The 15,713-nt window shown below is 49.7% G+C and overlaps 1 protein-coding gene across 6 annotated transcripts in view; it reads right to left on the reverse strand.

Moving 5' to 3' along the window:
- Positions 1 to 15,713, reverse strand: part of BID (BH3 interacting domain death agonist) — a 62,078-nt gene that overhangs the window by 33,905 nt on the left and 12,460 nt on the right. For all 6 annotated transcript variants that reach the window (XM_066381146.1, XM_066381145.1, XM_066381148.1 and 3 more), the window contains one exon: positions 1,578 to 1,647. In XM_066381146.1, the coding sequence (XP_066237243.1) occupies positions 1,578 to 1,647 (70 nt within the window). The remainder of the gene's footprint in view (positions 1 to 1,577; positions 1,648 to 15,713) is intronic.

Here is a 15,713-nt window from a genome sequence, read left to right on the forward strand (position 1 = left end):
TGCTACAATATGAACAGTACCACATGTAATAGTAAGGAAAAAAACCACCTCAAACCCGCCACATTATGATAAGTGAAATAAGCCAGACGCTGTAGCACAAACACCAATTCCCCTTCTGTGAGGAGTCTTCTAATTCTGAGACAGCAAGTGGGCGGGCTGCGGGGGGCTGGGTACGGCGGGCTGGGAGCTGAGCGCTCCCGGGGCTGGGGGGCTGGGTACGGCAGGCGCTCCCAGGGGCTGCCGGGGGCGGCTGGGTACAGCGGGCTGGGAGCTGAGCGCTCCCGGGGGCCAGAGTCTCAGCCAGTAGAGGGAGCGCTCCCCGGGGCCAGAGTCTCAGCCAGTAGAGGGAGCGCTCCCCGGGGCCCAAGTCTCAGCCAGTAGAGGGAGCGCTCCCCGGGGCCAGAGTCTCAGCCAGTAGAGGGGACTATCCCGTGGCTGGATGGTGGTGCTCGCGGCCCAGCATGTGAATGTGCTTAATGTCCCTGAACTGGATACTCAAAATGGTTAAAATGGTATATTTTATGTATGTTTCACAACAATTTTTAAAAACTGAGGGGAAAAAAAAATCAAAGAAAAAAGTAATAAAAAACTATACCAGGAAGAAGATTCTGATACTGGGAGAGGCGGCCAGACTCTGCCACGGCAGCAAAAACTGCTCAGGGCTCCACTGTGGACCCTGACTACAGGACACTGGGCAAGGTGCGTCTCCATTTTCTACCTTGAAGGGAAGAAGGACACGGGAACTGATTTGGTTAACTGTAGCCACCTTCTTGCAAGGAAGAAATGTCAGGAGACGTGGGGTGGTGTGGGGAGAGCGCTCCTGACAGTAAGCTGGAGCAAAGCTGGCAGTGGGGGCTCCAACCCAAAGACACTTGAAGACCACAGAAGGGACACACGTCTGCCAGCTGGAGAGGTGACAGTGAGGAAGCATACAGGGCCTGGAACAGAAGAGTGTCTTGGCTCAGAACAGGCCAGTATCGAGTCCATGCAGGCCAGTCCTGCAACACCCTCAGCCCTCGGTACTGTGGTTCCTGTGCTTCAGAAGGATGTCCGCCAGGATCTGCTCAAGCCTCCCGGAACCAGGTGCTGCTCTAGGGTCGGGGATTCAGAACCTGTGGGCCTCTAAGTTCACTAACCGCAGACCCTTGGCCTTTCACAAATCCCTTCCTCAGTGGCCAGTGGGGCACTCAGTGGGCACACCGAGCAGCCGTGTGCTAGTGTCCTTGCAGACATTACACAACTTGGCACAGTTCAGGTGCCAGCGGTTGAGGGCAGTGGCATGGCCTCCATGACCTTGAAGGGACCTATCTCAAGAAGTCTCTAGCTTTTAAATGGTCTCAAATCAGAAAGCCAGGCAGGAGGCGTAGGAGGAAGGATGGAGAGCAGAGAGGAGTCTGGGGAGGTGGGGGGAGCACAGAAGTGAGGGGCTTTCTCTCTTGTCTGCAGCACCCCCACCAGCCCTCCTGCAGCACCCTCACTCACACAGGGCGGGCTGGGTCCGCACTGGCCACACGCATGGAGGACAAGCCAGCCTGGGTGCCCTCGCTCCCCCCCACCCTCCTCTAGAAGCATCTGACCTGGGGATCCATAGCACAGGCGGCTGGTGGCTTGACTGGATGCCGGCTCACAGATGTCCAAGGCAGCAGCCTGAAAGGGGACAGACAGACACAGGGTGGGTGCTCATACCCGCAGGGAAACCCCCTCTGGGACCCTCAGGAAGGAGGGTGTGGTGCATGCAGGCCCTTCTGCCCCTCAGTGGGCCCCTCACCTCCCACAGGCTGGCCTTGAGTGGTGCTTTCTCCTAGCACAGAACTTGGGTAGCTGCCTAGGGCGTGGACTCTGGGGCTCTCCTCAGTGCAGACACACTAAGGTGCTGAGTGCCCCCGTGCCACCCTCCAGCCTCAGGGTCCACTCTGCCACCCAGCTAATGGTCCTAAGAGCCCCACTCCCTGAGCACGCCTAGAGGGCAGTCTGGTTATAAATACATCCCTTTCTTTCTTTCTTTCTTTTTTTTTTTTGACAGAGACAGAGAGAGAGATAGAGAGAGGGACAGAGAGGGACAGATAGGAACAGGCAGACAGGAAGGGAGAGAGATGAGAAGCATCAATTCTTTGTGCGGCATCTTAGTTCTTCATTGATTGCTTTCGCATATGTGCTTTGACCAGGGAGGCTACAGCAGACTGAGTGACCCCTTGCTCAAGTCAGCGACCTTGGGCTCAAGCCAGCAACCTTTGGGCTCAAGCCAGTGACCACGGGGTCATGTCTATGATCTCACACTAAGCCAGTGACCCTGCACTTAAGCTGGTGAGCCCGCGCTCAAGCCGGAGACCTTGGGGTTTCCAACCTGGGTCCTCCACGTCCCAGTCCAACGCTCTATCCACTGTGCCACTGTCTAGTCAGGCTGGTTATGGATACTTTTTACGTAAATATTTACATTAGTGAGTTTCTTGTAAGAGTAAAGTTAGCTAACAAAGCATACCTAGAAGTTTTCAGGAAATCCATTTTATTATCGCCACTAATTGAGCCACTACTACAACTATTCCTTCTACCAACAACAAAGCACCAATCCACGCCCTCGGTACACAGCCCTTCTCAGAGCGTCACATGATTGCCATACTGAGAAGCAGGTGTGGGCAGTGCTGGTGCTGGTGCTGACTTGGGGGTGAGAAGGTGAGGGGATCAGGGACAGCCAGGCAGGCCAGCTCTCTCCACAGGCCAGCAATGGGCAGAGGAGATAAATCATTCATATGCAGAAAGCTCCTATAAACTGTTCATAACAAAAGAGAAAGAATGCAAAGAGAGAGAGAGAGAGAGAGAGAGAGAATGAATGCATAATTTGGCAACAATTACACAAAAGATTAGAGTTTCCATAAGGCATATATTCCAACTATAGTAGATAACCCTTCACAAACAACTGACCAAACAGCCAACTGAAGACTGAGTTACAAAGAATAAGTCCCTAACATGGAATATATATCACCATGAAAAGGAAGGAGAGATTTGTGTGTGTACCATCAGTGATGTCCAAGCAAACCGAACAAAAGTTCCTGTAGAATGGTCTCAACAGAGTAGTCCTATTTTAAAATAAGGCCCTGGATGTGCAGCTCCGTGGATTAAGCGTCCTCCCACTGCACCAAGGTTGTGGGTTCGATCCCTGGTCATGGTGTGTATGAGAAGCAATCAATGAGTGCACAACTAAATGGAACAAGTACGTGGAACAACAAGCTGATGCTTTTCTGTCTCTCTCTTCTGTCCTCCCCTACCTTCCTCTCTCTCAAGTCAATGGAAAATTTTAAATGTATTTGTCAAACCAAAGGAAAAGGTCAGGGCAAAACCAGTCAAATCAGGCCATTTCATATGGCTCCTAAATACATGGGAGGTAAAAACAAAACAAAACAAAACAAAAAACCACAAAGAACGGACAACCAATTCCTCTTCAGGGAAAAAGAGCAACTCCTGCTGCCCACCTGACCCACCTAAGCAAGCCTGTGCAGACCTTGAGGTCGCTCACCATTACACAGGAGGATCCCATGCACTGAGGCTGGGACACACCCCCGGCAGACCACTTGATCCGCTGTGTGACTCTGAGGGGCACACATCCATCAACAAGCATTCCGACATGTCAGCACACAGGCGCTCTGCATGGAGCTGAAGAACAGTGGTAACATGACTCACAGGTCCCCACCCCAGAGAACCTTATTTACCAAAAACACAGAATTATCAATATAAACACTATTCTTAGAAGCCCGTGCTGCTCTGAGATCTAGCCATCGGTGCAGCCATAACAGGCTCCCAGGTGCCAGGAAAAGCTACACACAACACACAGCGCTACAGGTCTGCAGTTACTGATGTTCTATATACAGCACAAGGCAAAAGCAGGTGTGCAGTTGTTCTTATGGAGAATGATACAATTAACAAATCACAGTACAAGAATAAACTGGCCTTACAACTGTACACCTGCTTTTGCCCACCTCGTCTTTATATAAAGATACGATGAAGACACAGACGAGGACAGCATGGGTGTGTGGGAGCCAGCCCAGAGGGATCGGGACGAGAAGGTGCTGCTCGCCAGGGAAGGAGAGCTGGCGGGAGGCAAAGCCAGACCCCCTTTCTGGGCAGGGTGCTGAGAAACGGACAGAGGGACAGGGAGGGACGGAGGGCGCCACCACAGCCAAGCTGACAGAGAACTTTACCCAGAACGAGCTGCAACATGAGGAAAAGTTTTTTTTAAACCAAGTTTTATTCAAATAAGGGTTTAAATACATTATATAACATTAAAACTGAAGGGGGAAAAGCCCTCAAAACCAACCTGTTCCTCGCTGGCAGTGGGCAACGGCTGCCAACATGACGGACACTGTAGTGTGAAACACATTCCCTGGTCAAGCTGAACTCTGAAAGCAGCCTGGCCTCACATTCTGGTGTCTGGACGTCAATTGGCTAGAACATGTCTGGTGAAAAAGACCTTGGTGGCAAGCCAGATGTCCTGTGAAGGCGGCCGCTCTCTGCCCTGCCCACCTGACCAGGTTGGGGATGCCACAGATCTTCCTTTGACCACTGAAGGCCCCTCTGGTGGCACAAATGCGGTGCTGCCTCAGCCCATCCTCTCCTCTGGCTTCAGGGAAGCTGTCCACATGGTGACGTTCTCTGAGGGCAGGGGACTCGGTAGAGGGAGGGCTGAGGGGCTGCTAGCCAGGCTCATTCTGTGACCTTGAGGCTCTGGCCTTGGCCGGAACATCACATCACTGCTTTGTTTCAGGCTGGACACTGCCAGGCGCCTACTGCTTGACCCCCATCTAAAGCGGGGACCTCAAGATTAGATGGCATGGCTCTTTTCAGTCTATTGCACAGAGGAGTCATCTACATGAGCCCAAGTTAAGAGCAGACTCCAAACGGTTATATGGTATAAGCTGTGAGGTTTTAAACCTATGACAAGGGACAGAAGGGAAACTGTACTCATTGCAAGGACATCTTAAGCATCATGAGCAGGGGTCCACGGCTAGGCCAGTCTCCCCACTCCTGATGCTCTATGCCAGCCACTTCCTCTTCCATGGTTGCACTGGTTTCTCTTTAACATATCGCCCTGTGACCCCTTCAGCCCTATTTGTATATGAATACAATCTTCACGCCCACCAGGAGGAAGCAGACCACCCCTTTACCTGTGTGGTGGTTCAGAACAAGTCCCCCCAAGATGTGCCTTGGCGGTATGTGAAGTGATTTGAGCTAACAGTAATTTTAACTTTAGACTCTGGAGAAACTTCTGCCCCTCTCTTGGACTGCCTAGAACTTGAATTAGGGGCCTTGCCCATAATAACAGATTCCCAGTGAGAACTTTCTGACCCCCCTGTATGGCAGGGAAATGCGCATGTACTAAATAAACGCCTGCTCTTCTTACCCTCCTGCAATGACCCTATGAAGCCATTAGGAGCATGACCTCATCCCTAGCTCAGGTGACTTATGTACCTCAACCCCCCTTTTCTGTCTCTGAACCTCTCCTGCCTGTGGGGTCTCTGACTCTCCTGTGTCTATGGGGTGCCCATATGTGTGTAAGTACTAAATTGGGGTATTTTCTCTTGCTACTCCGTCTTACGTCTGTTTGATCTGAGCAGCCAGAAGAACCTGGAGGGGAGAGGGAAGGAAGTCTGTTCTCACACCTGCATCAGCAAAGGGGTCAAGGGAGCGGAGGCTCTGGACAGTATACATAGGACCCCTTGGTGGAAAGGTCTGCAGAAGAAGGGTGGGAAGTTGGGGAACATTGGGAAGTGAAGAGCTAAAGGGGGAGGCTGCAGAGCCCTTAGTTGTGGCTCAGTGGGCCAGGAATAAATTTTACTTTTTTTTTTAGGTGAGAGGAGGGGAGATAGTGAGGCAGACTCCCATATGCACCCCAACTGGGATCCACCCAGCCACCCCTGGCCCAGGCTATTGCTTGAGTACTGAGCTATTTTTAGTGTCTAAGGCCCATATGCTCCAACTGAGCTATGCTTAGTGCCCTGGGCTGACACTTGAATCAACTGAGCCACTGACTGTGAGAGGGGAAGAGGGAGAGAAGAGGGAAACAAGGGGGAGAGGGGAGGGAGGAGAAGCAGATGGTCACTTTTCCTCTGTGCCCTGACTGGGGATCAACCCAGGCTGTCCATACACCAGGCGATGCTCTGTGCACTGAGCCACCAGCCAGGGCCCATCTTATTTTACTTTAGCCTGAGGCCTTAACCCTTGGACTTTCCAGTTATGCATCGATGCCTGGTGACGTGTTAGTCTTGTAGATAACCCTCTGAAAACCAAGGAAAGAATGTTTACATGTCCAGACCACTGGACAGACATCTGGAGGATCACTATTTTGGACCAATCCAGAAGCTAAGATTCTTCCCAAGAATGTACTTTAACTGTAAGAACCCTCAACTTTTTTCTCTTCTTTGGAACACTGTGGGTGTTACTGGTTATACTTCCTAAATTCCGAATATTAAGACCCTAGTAAAATGTTGCCATTTAATTCCAGTAAAGCCTTCTGATTCATTTAGGAATGGTCCACAGTATGCTCCTCAGAAAGATGACGAGTCTGGAGAAAAACCACTCACAGAAATCAAAGACCCATACAGGCCATGTGAAAGCTAACGTGAATTTACAAACAGATGCAAAACTGGCCAGTATGCACAAGGAGGTCCACAGGGAAGAATTCATTTTCATTTCTATGGACAAATCACTTGCATTAGCATCATTTTTCTGCAACTCAGAAATGTAAAATGGCTCAAAGACAAAGAAGAACAAAGAAAACCTAACTGGGTAATTAGCAGAACATCTAGTATTTTGTTTGTTTATTTTGGCCCATTTCAAAGTCTTTCATGATTTTCCTGCCTGTCTATGATAATAACCTCAAAGATTATTCTGTGAGCCACATACAAAGGGTTGGTCCCATCAGACAGGCCTGGTGACTGACAGTTGGGCAGTGAACATGTTAACTACAACCTAAGCCTCCTGGTTCCTTTGCAAATCCAGAGCCATGCAGGACTGAACCATGGGGGCCACAGAACCAACTTCTGCCATAAACTTTCATCATAAACTTTCATAAGGGATCTTGGAACGGACTTTAAGCACTTCTATTATTTGCTATCCTGAGGGTAAGAAACCAAATCTACGCAATACTACCAGGTTCTGCTAACAGTTCCTATTAAGTATAAGTGAATTCCTCTGTGGAAATAAAGGAGGCCCAAACCAAATGGGGTGGGGGGAGAGCTATTTGTTCAGAAACTTCCATCTGGAGGAGACAAAGGCTGGCCGAGGAGTGGGGCAGCTTTCCATTGAAGAAAGGAGGCATCAGCTGTGCTCTCATGGGAGGCTGGCGGCCTGGGGCACCTGGAGGTGGCTGACACAGGCACCCTACGTGACTGGTCCGCAGTGCATATCTGGCTTTCTTTGGGTCATCCTAATTTGAAAGCAGGAACAAAAAATAGGGAAGCAAGTCTTGGCCGTCTGGGGCTGATTGTTACAAAATTTATTTTTTAGTTCCCTCTACTGTCACCAAAGACAGAGGTCTGGCTTCCTGCAAGTCTGTTGTCGCCTGACCAGTGGTAGCGCAGTACATAGAGCATCGACTTGGGACACTGAGGTCACCAGTTCGAAACCCCAAGATTGCCGGCTAGGGCGCATGTTTGTTGGCTCAAGCATGGGCTCCTCAGCTTGAGCACAGAGTTGCTGGTTGGAGCCAGGTACCCTCAACATGATCCCAAAAGTTGCCAGTTTGGGCCCAAAGGCTGCTGGCATGTAAAAGCCCGAGGTCTCTGGCTCAGCTTGAGCACGAGGTCTGATCCCCAGTCAAGGCACATACAAGAATAATTCAAGCCTGACCAGGCGGTGGCGCAGTGGATGGGGCGTCGAACTAGGATGCGGAGGACCCAGGTTCGGGACCCCGAGGTCGCCAGCTTGAGTGCGGGCTCATCTGGTTTGAGCAAAGCTCACCAGTTTGGACCCAAGGTCGCTGGCTCGAGCAGGGGGTTACTTGGTCGGCTGAAGGCCCATGGTCAAGGCACATATGAGAAAGCAATCAATGAACAACTAAGGAGCCACAATAAAGAATTGATGTTTCTCATCTCTCTCCCTTCCTGTCTGTCTGTCCCTATCTGTCCCTCTCTCTGACTCTCTCTGTCTCTGCCACACACAAAAAAAGAATAATTCAATATACAACTAAAGTGAAAGCAACTACAAGTTGATGCTTCTCATTCTCTCTCCCTCCCTTCTTGTCTCTCTCTCTCAAAAAAAGATGATAATAATAATAATAAATTTATAAAGGAGTCGGTTTCCTGGGCAGAGTGCTACAACTTGTGAGTTAAAGTTCTATTGTTACACATGGTCCTGCCATTGTCCATTTGCATATTCAGTCTCTCGCCTCTCTTATTCTGAGATAGGACATGTGGCAAAACTGCTGAAACCAATAAACCCACCCAACTTCCTGGGCTCGAATTCCTGTTGAGATATTAGCCACCTCATCCCCCCGCATCCCCCGTGTTATAGACTTTGGTTGAATTCAAGTCACTGCTGTCTCTAGCAAATCCTAGTCTAGGGAAACAGTGTGGCCAGTATCTGTGGCTGCCATCAAAGCCGCCTGGCCAACGCAGGTTCAGGTTTGATTCGGACACATCGTAAACAATCGAGCCGAAACTGTTGATCCCTTTTCCTTTAATCCTAGCTCGCACCCAGCAGGCGGGAAATACACACAGCGGGAAAAACTTCCCTTTCCTTTCAGGGCTCCCAAAGCCACTGACTCATCCGAATTTTCCTAGAATCAAAGGGTTCCACCTCACCAGTCTTATTCACCTTTGTTCCCCATCTCCTTCTCCTCCACGAACTGGCTTCTCCTTCCCCCATTCTGCCATTCTGGCTGCCTCCTCCACGTGGCTTCCCTGCCCTGCTCCATGGGCTCTTCCTCTCTACAAGCACTTAATCACTCCCCAAATGGCCTCCTAGCTCCACCTTTTAAAACCTTTTGGTGCAAAGGCCCTCCCCCAACACACATTAGCACAACCACGCCCCTTCCCAAGCAAGAAGGGCATAGATATTATCACCTAGGCAACGGCCATCCACATGGGCAGTGCCATCTTTAACAAAATGAGCATAATATTTCTTATCTGCTGTTGGTCAAATAAGTTTGTAAATATGTATATGTTTGCTCGCTTATAGTTTGCATTGGGTGTGGGGGACAGGCTGTAAGCAGGCAGGGTTGTTAAACCCTAAGGCTTAGTTTTAAGACTAAGCCTTTCCCACTCTTAAGTGACTTTGTATCAGAGACTTCCTTGTTTGTATATTGGATTAAAGGTTTTGATTTCTACACTATAAAATGGGGCAGACCGGGAGCTTGCTCTCTCTCGGTTCCTGAGATTAGCATTAGAGAGAGAGCGCAGAAAGGCCACATGGAGAAGAGAAGCAGCCAAGATGACGGAGTGCTGAAGGAGAAGCCAGTTTGTGCAGAGTTTGTGCAGAGAGAAGGAGATGGGGAACAGAGGTGAATAAGGCTGGTGAGATAGAACCCTTTGATTCTAGGAAATTCAGATGAGTCAGTGGCTTTGGGAGCCCTGAGGGAAAGGGAAGTTTTTTCCCATTGTGTGTATTTCTTGCCCGACAGGTGCAAGCTAGGATTAAAGCTAATGGCCCACCAGTTCTTGGCTCCGTTGTTTCATTACCGTCTGTCGGAATCAAATGCAAACCTGCATGGGCCAGGCAGCTATGATGGTGGCCGCGGCTACTGGCTTTACATTTGCCCAACGGAAACCAACCCCACATGCTCTGGGTTCTTCAGTTTTGTGATCTGTAGAGGGGACTGTTGTCCCTGACTTGGTCTGGCTAGAGAAGAGACCCTGGTGTTAAGCCAGATCTTGACCTAGGGAGGCTGGAAAGGACTTTCTCTCCTTCCTAAACCTTTGAAACCAGCCTGGGGGCAGGAGGGGAGGGTATTGTTTACTTAGTCCAGTGAAACTGAGGGAACCCCAATTTGCTGTCTGGAAGAAAGAACTTTTTTCCTCAGGGCCTGGAGATTGCTGGCCATGTGGGTGCTTTCTGCCCTGAAGAAAAACACTGGAGCCTGACCAGGCAGTGGCGCAGTGAATAGAGCGTTGGACTGGGATGCAGAGGACCCAGGTTTGAGACCCTGAGGTCGCCACTTGAGCACGGGCTCATCTGGTTTGAGCAAAAGCTCACCAACTTGGACCCATGGTCACTGGCTCGAGCAAGGGGTCACTCGGTCTGCTGCAGCCCCACGGTCAAGGCTCATATGAGAAAGCAATCAATGAACAACTAAGGTGTCGCAACGAAAAACTGATGATTGATGCTTCTCATCTCTCTCTGTTCCTGTCTGTTCCTATCTATCCCTCTCTCTGATTCTTTCTCTGTCTCTATAAAAAAAAAAAAGAAAGAAAGAAAAAGAAAAACACTGGAAACTATAGAAGCAAAAGAACTCCATTCTTCTGAATTCTACTTTTCCATCCAAAGGTGGCAGGGGACTGAAAGCACACCTGATTATCTCTTCCTCTGGTGTCTGTGGCGGGCTCCAGTCCTCCCCACCTCTCCCAGCCTGGCAAGCTCAGACTGCCGCCGTCAGCAACACAAACTCAAGACCCTGAGAAATATGGCTGTTTCTCTCCAGCTTGCCTCTCACTCTGAACCCCAAATCCTCTGCCACTGTTCCCTTTACCCTGCAAGTGACTCACCACCTAACGATCTCGGGCTGTTTGCCTTTGTGACGAGAAACTGACCCTTGGGCCAAATGAGCCTACAGCGTGGCTAGTTTGCTTTCTTAAACCCTCCTTGTGCCAGGTGGGACACCTGGGCTCCGCAGCCCACATCCTGCACATATATATAACACACAAACTAACAGAAATGTCTCGAGGAGGCGTCTCCATTTACTGACAAGGAGAGGGCTGCTCTAGCTCTTACCAAGGCCCTCTTCCAGGCCTCAGGCTGGATTCAAGAGTGAGCCTATTACTGGCTTACTACTGCCAAATGGCACCAAACTTCCCCCCTCAAGCTGGAACTCAAATTCCAAATTGGGGCGACTGAGAGGATCCTGCAGGACTCGCCGCTAGAACACCTCCTCAGGAACTACATGTATTTTAAGCTCTACGGGCTATAGAAACACTTCTTTTATTTATTTACTTATTTATTTTTGTGAGAGAGACAGAAAGAGGGACAGATAGGGACAGATAGACAGGAAAGGAGAGAGATGAGAAGCATCAATTCTTAGTTGTGGCACCTTAGTTGTTCATTGATTGCTTTCTCATATGTGCCTTGATTGGGGGTTACAGCTGAGCCAGGTGGTCCCACAGTTGAACTAGTCTTGCCTGCCTTACTGTCTGGAACTCTGGGTGTAACCCAGAAACGGAGATGTTCACAAGGCTGGGGCAGGTGTGGTGGGCTAGAGTCCCTGGGCCTGCCAGCTCTGGCCAAGCCAGCAACCTTGGGATCAAGCCAGGGACCTTGGGCTTCAGGCCAGCAACATGGGGTCATGTCTATGATCCCACGCTCAAGCCAGCGACCCTGCACTCAAGCTGGTGAGCCTGAGCTCAAGCCAGCGACCTAGGGGTTTTGAATCTTGGTCCTCTGTGGTCCTCTGCATCTCAGTCCGAAGCTCTACTGTGCCATTTCCTGGTCAGGTACACACCTTCTTTTAGAATACTGCCTGGCCCCAGTATAAGCTGGGAGACTGGAAGGCTTGGCCTGTTAATGGATCTTTAAATTATAGCACAATTTTACAACTAGATCTGTTTTGCAAAGAGGAGGATGAATGGGAAGGAGTAGGCTATGTATAGGCCTTTATGACCCTCTACCAGGATCCCAGTTTAAAGAAGCATGGATGAATGTGCTAAGCTCATCTCCCCTTTCCTAAGATCCAGACCTCCTAGATCTGCCCTGCACCGGAGGTGACCACCACCTCCAAGCACTTCCCCACCCCCCAGGGAAAGTATGGCGGCCATCAGGCCAAGTCCACTCTAGACCCCACACAGGGAGCCTGGGCATCTCTCTAGCATGCCATGGTCTCCAGCTTTACAGGAGGTCCCACACATTCCCCCTTTGCACCCCCACTCATCGACCCACTCCTCCTGAAACACCTAGTGTTGGGTAAACCAGTGTGTTACAAGTGTATTAGGTTTGCTCATTTGCACTTTGCCTAATTGGTGCCTGAGCTGGGGCAGCGCCATGTGTGTACAGTCTATGTAAAGCTGTGGGTGCTTGCCCTCAGGGCTGCAGATTGCAAACTGCAGACTGCCTGCCGCCACTGGAAGGGGCCATTGTTTGCTACTGTTTGCCAGAGAAGGGGTTTCCCCACCTCCCTAGTTGTTTGGCTTACGGGTCCTGGGAGACAGAAAGGGAAGCAGGTTTTCTCTGCCTGCTTGCTTGTCCGCCCTTGCAAGACTCTAATAAACGAAATAGCCCACCATTTTCTGGCTCTGCAGTTCCTTTACCCTCTGCCCGAATCCAGTGAGAACCTGCCTGGCCAGGGCCACCAGCCTTACACCTATCCTAGCCACTCACTACACAGTGGAGCCCCTCACTAGCCCTGCTCCTCAGAGAAGTTCCAGTACATGTAGCATTTTCCATGTCAGATTTAGCTGCACGTAAGGAAAAGCTGGGCCACTTTTCTGAGGACCCTGGGAAGTTTGTTGAAGAAGTTAACAAACTAACGAAATTCTATGGTCCAACATGGGGTGACGTACAGATAATTCTCATGCTGCTGTACAATCTGGGGAAAGCAAAGCATTATCAGTACTGCCTGAGAACACACTGACTGTTGGGCAAATAAGTTTGTAAAATTTGTGTTATTTGATTTTGCTCACTTTTATTGGTAAAAATGGCCGCTGCCGGGTGACACTGCTGATTACCTTCCTTGCTTGGGAAGGGGCTTAGTTATGCTAATGTTTGCTGGAGGAGGGGTTGTCGCACCAAAAAGTTTTAAGAGAAGCCACATTTTTGAGAGAAGCAGCCAAGATGGAGGGGTGCTGAAGGGGAACAGAGGTGAGGGGCTTTGTGAGCTCCGCTGAACTGGTGGGGCCTTTGATTCTAGGAAAAACCAGAAAAGATTCTCCTGGTTGTGGAACCGGAGAACATGTGAGTGGGTTTTTGTGCCCAGTGTGTTTTTTACTCGCCAGCCAGGTGCGAGGCTAGAATAAAAGTCATGGCCCACCAATTTTCGGCTCCGCAGTTTCATTACTGTCTATCGAATCTAATGAGAACCTGTACGTGTCTGGCAGCAGCTGTGGTGGCCGTGACTACTGGCCAGACACCAACTCACTGAGTAGGACCCCCAGTGGAATTACCAGAGGGGACCCCTAGACTTAGTCTCACAATCACATGATATAACCTGTGTGACAGAGGATAAGAAAAAAAAATGTATATTTAAGCCGGTCAATTGTGACAGGGTCTCGGAGATGTTACTTAGGGACAAGATAAAAATCTCCATGTTCCATGGGTGACTAGTAAAAAGGCATTTAGAAAGTTTACCAACGTGAATCCCAACTCCCCAGAGGGACCAGTCCTACTAGGAATGCATTTGAATTTTCAGCCCCAGGCATCAAGTGCAAATTGAAAAAGATCCTGCCTAGGCATCCCCACTGATTTTGAGGGGAAGGGAGAAAGGAAGGGAGGGAAAGAGGAAAGACAGAGAGAAGCATCAACTCGTTGTTCCACTTAGTTGTGTACCCAATGATTGCTTCTCATATGTGCCCTGACCAGAGCTCCAACCAGCACCCTCGGGATCAAGCCAATGACCCTGGGATCAAGCTGGTAACCTTGGTGCCCCGGGACAATACTCTATCCATCACACCATCAGCACCCCCAAAAAAGGCCCAATCTCTGTTCAGTAAGTTTGATACCTGGGCTATTCTGTTAACTCCAGGGGTAAGAGCCTCAGCACCCAATAGAAAATGGGTTCCCTCTCCACCTGAGCCCCACGGGGCACCCTCTCCACCCGACCCCCACAGAGACAGTTCAGAACCACTCAGTGGCAGGGTTCTGTTGAATTTGGATCCAGGTTCAGCCTCACGGCAAACACCTCTTGCTGCTTTCATACCAATGTAAGAAGACCGGTTCAAGAAGGTGCCATGTGGCTCTTTTTTTTTTTTTTTTTAAATATTTATTTATTTATTTATTTATTTATTTATTTTTGTATTTTTCTGAAGCTGGAAACGGGAATCGAACCCAGGTCCCCCGCACGCCAGGCCGATGCTCTACCGCTGAGCCAACCGGCCAGGGCCTTTATTTATTTATTTTTTACAAAGACAGTGAGTCAGAGAGAGGGACAGACAGGGACAGACAGACAGGAATGGAGAGAGATGAGAAGCACCAATCATTAGTTTTTCATTGCGCATTGCAACACCTTAGTTGTTCATTGATTGCTTTCTCATATGTGCCTTGACCGTGGGCCTTCAGTAGACCGAGTAACCCCTTGCTGGAGCCAGCGACCTTGGGTTCAAGCTGGTGAGCTTTTCCTCAAACCAGATGAGCCCGCACTGAAGCTGGCGACCTCGGGGTCTTGAACCCAGGTCCTCTGCATCCCAGTCCGACGCTCTATCCACTGCGCCACCGCCTGGTCAGGCCATGTGGTTCTTAAACAAAGCTAAATAGCCAAAGGACACTCTAAATGGCCCAACTGCCCCCAACATACACGGGGCTTATCAGGTCAGCCCTTTCTTTGTTCAGCTCATTCCTACTTCTCCTTGCCATTTGTTGCTTATTTTTGGACCTGCTTATTTAACCTTTTGGTCATGTTTGTGTCCTCCAGACTCTAACAATTCCATGTTAAAAAGATGGTCATGCAAGGTTATAAACTAGCAGCTTATGTATTGGTGCAGCCTCCACCACTGGGCCCCTTACACCAGGTTTCCAGACACTTTCATCCCTCCTGTAGGCAGGGCCAGTGCATATAAGTCAGTATGAAGCAGTCAACAATCCCTTAAGAATAAGGAAGAACAAAATCTCTGAGAGGTGCATGAGATAGGCTATGTGGCTACACAGCTGTAACTGAGAAGGGCTACAGGAACTGTCAAGAAGAAAATAAGATCGACCCCAATGGTTTCATGGCTAGAAGCAGCAGAAGACCAGCTTGGTACAACATGGTGACTAACTTCACTTTATGGAAAGCCCTAGCTCATTATGCTCTGACTACAATACATTAGCATTCTGAACGACACACCCCAAGCCTCCAGCATCAGAAACGGAAAGTCCATGTAAGGAATGGTCAATGGGGCTCTTCTCAGATGTCTTCACTCCTTCCCTGAAAAATCCTGAATAGTCATCCCCCTTATTAAATGCCCTACCCCTCAAGTAAGTGAGCCTCCATATAAAAAATGCATCTCACTGGGGAGGGGTTGCCACTCTGTCTCTGGGGAGGAGCCACTCTGTCTCATGGCTTCTCTAACAGACTTTCACCTTGAACTCTATGCAGGCTTGTGTTTGCATTTTGTCCTGAGTGACGCCAAGTCACTCAAGTGGCTCAAACACCTTCAGGTCCTCGGACCCTCAAAACACCGCATCCATTCCAGTTCCCCAAAGAACTTAAATTCCCTAGCCTGCCAGAAAATGACCTCCCTGCCCACCTGTGGGGCTGGGACCCGATAACCAGGGGAGAGGCCAGCTTTCCCAGGAGGGCTTTGTACGGTCTGTAATGTCAACCATAGCTCTTGAAAAGTGTCTTATTATAGCTGATTAGAGAAGCATCATTCAGAAATGTGACATTC

This window comes from Saccopteryx leptura, chromosome 4, assembly GCF_036850995.1.
Source record: "Saccopteryx leptura isolate mSacLep1 chromosome 4, mSacLep1_pri_phased_curated, whole genome shotgun sequence".
NCBI lineage: Eukaryota > Metazoa > Chordata > Mammalia > Chiroptera > Emballonuridae > Saccopteryx > Saccopteryx leptura.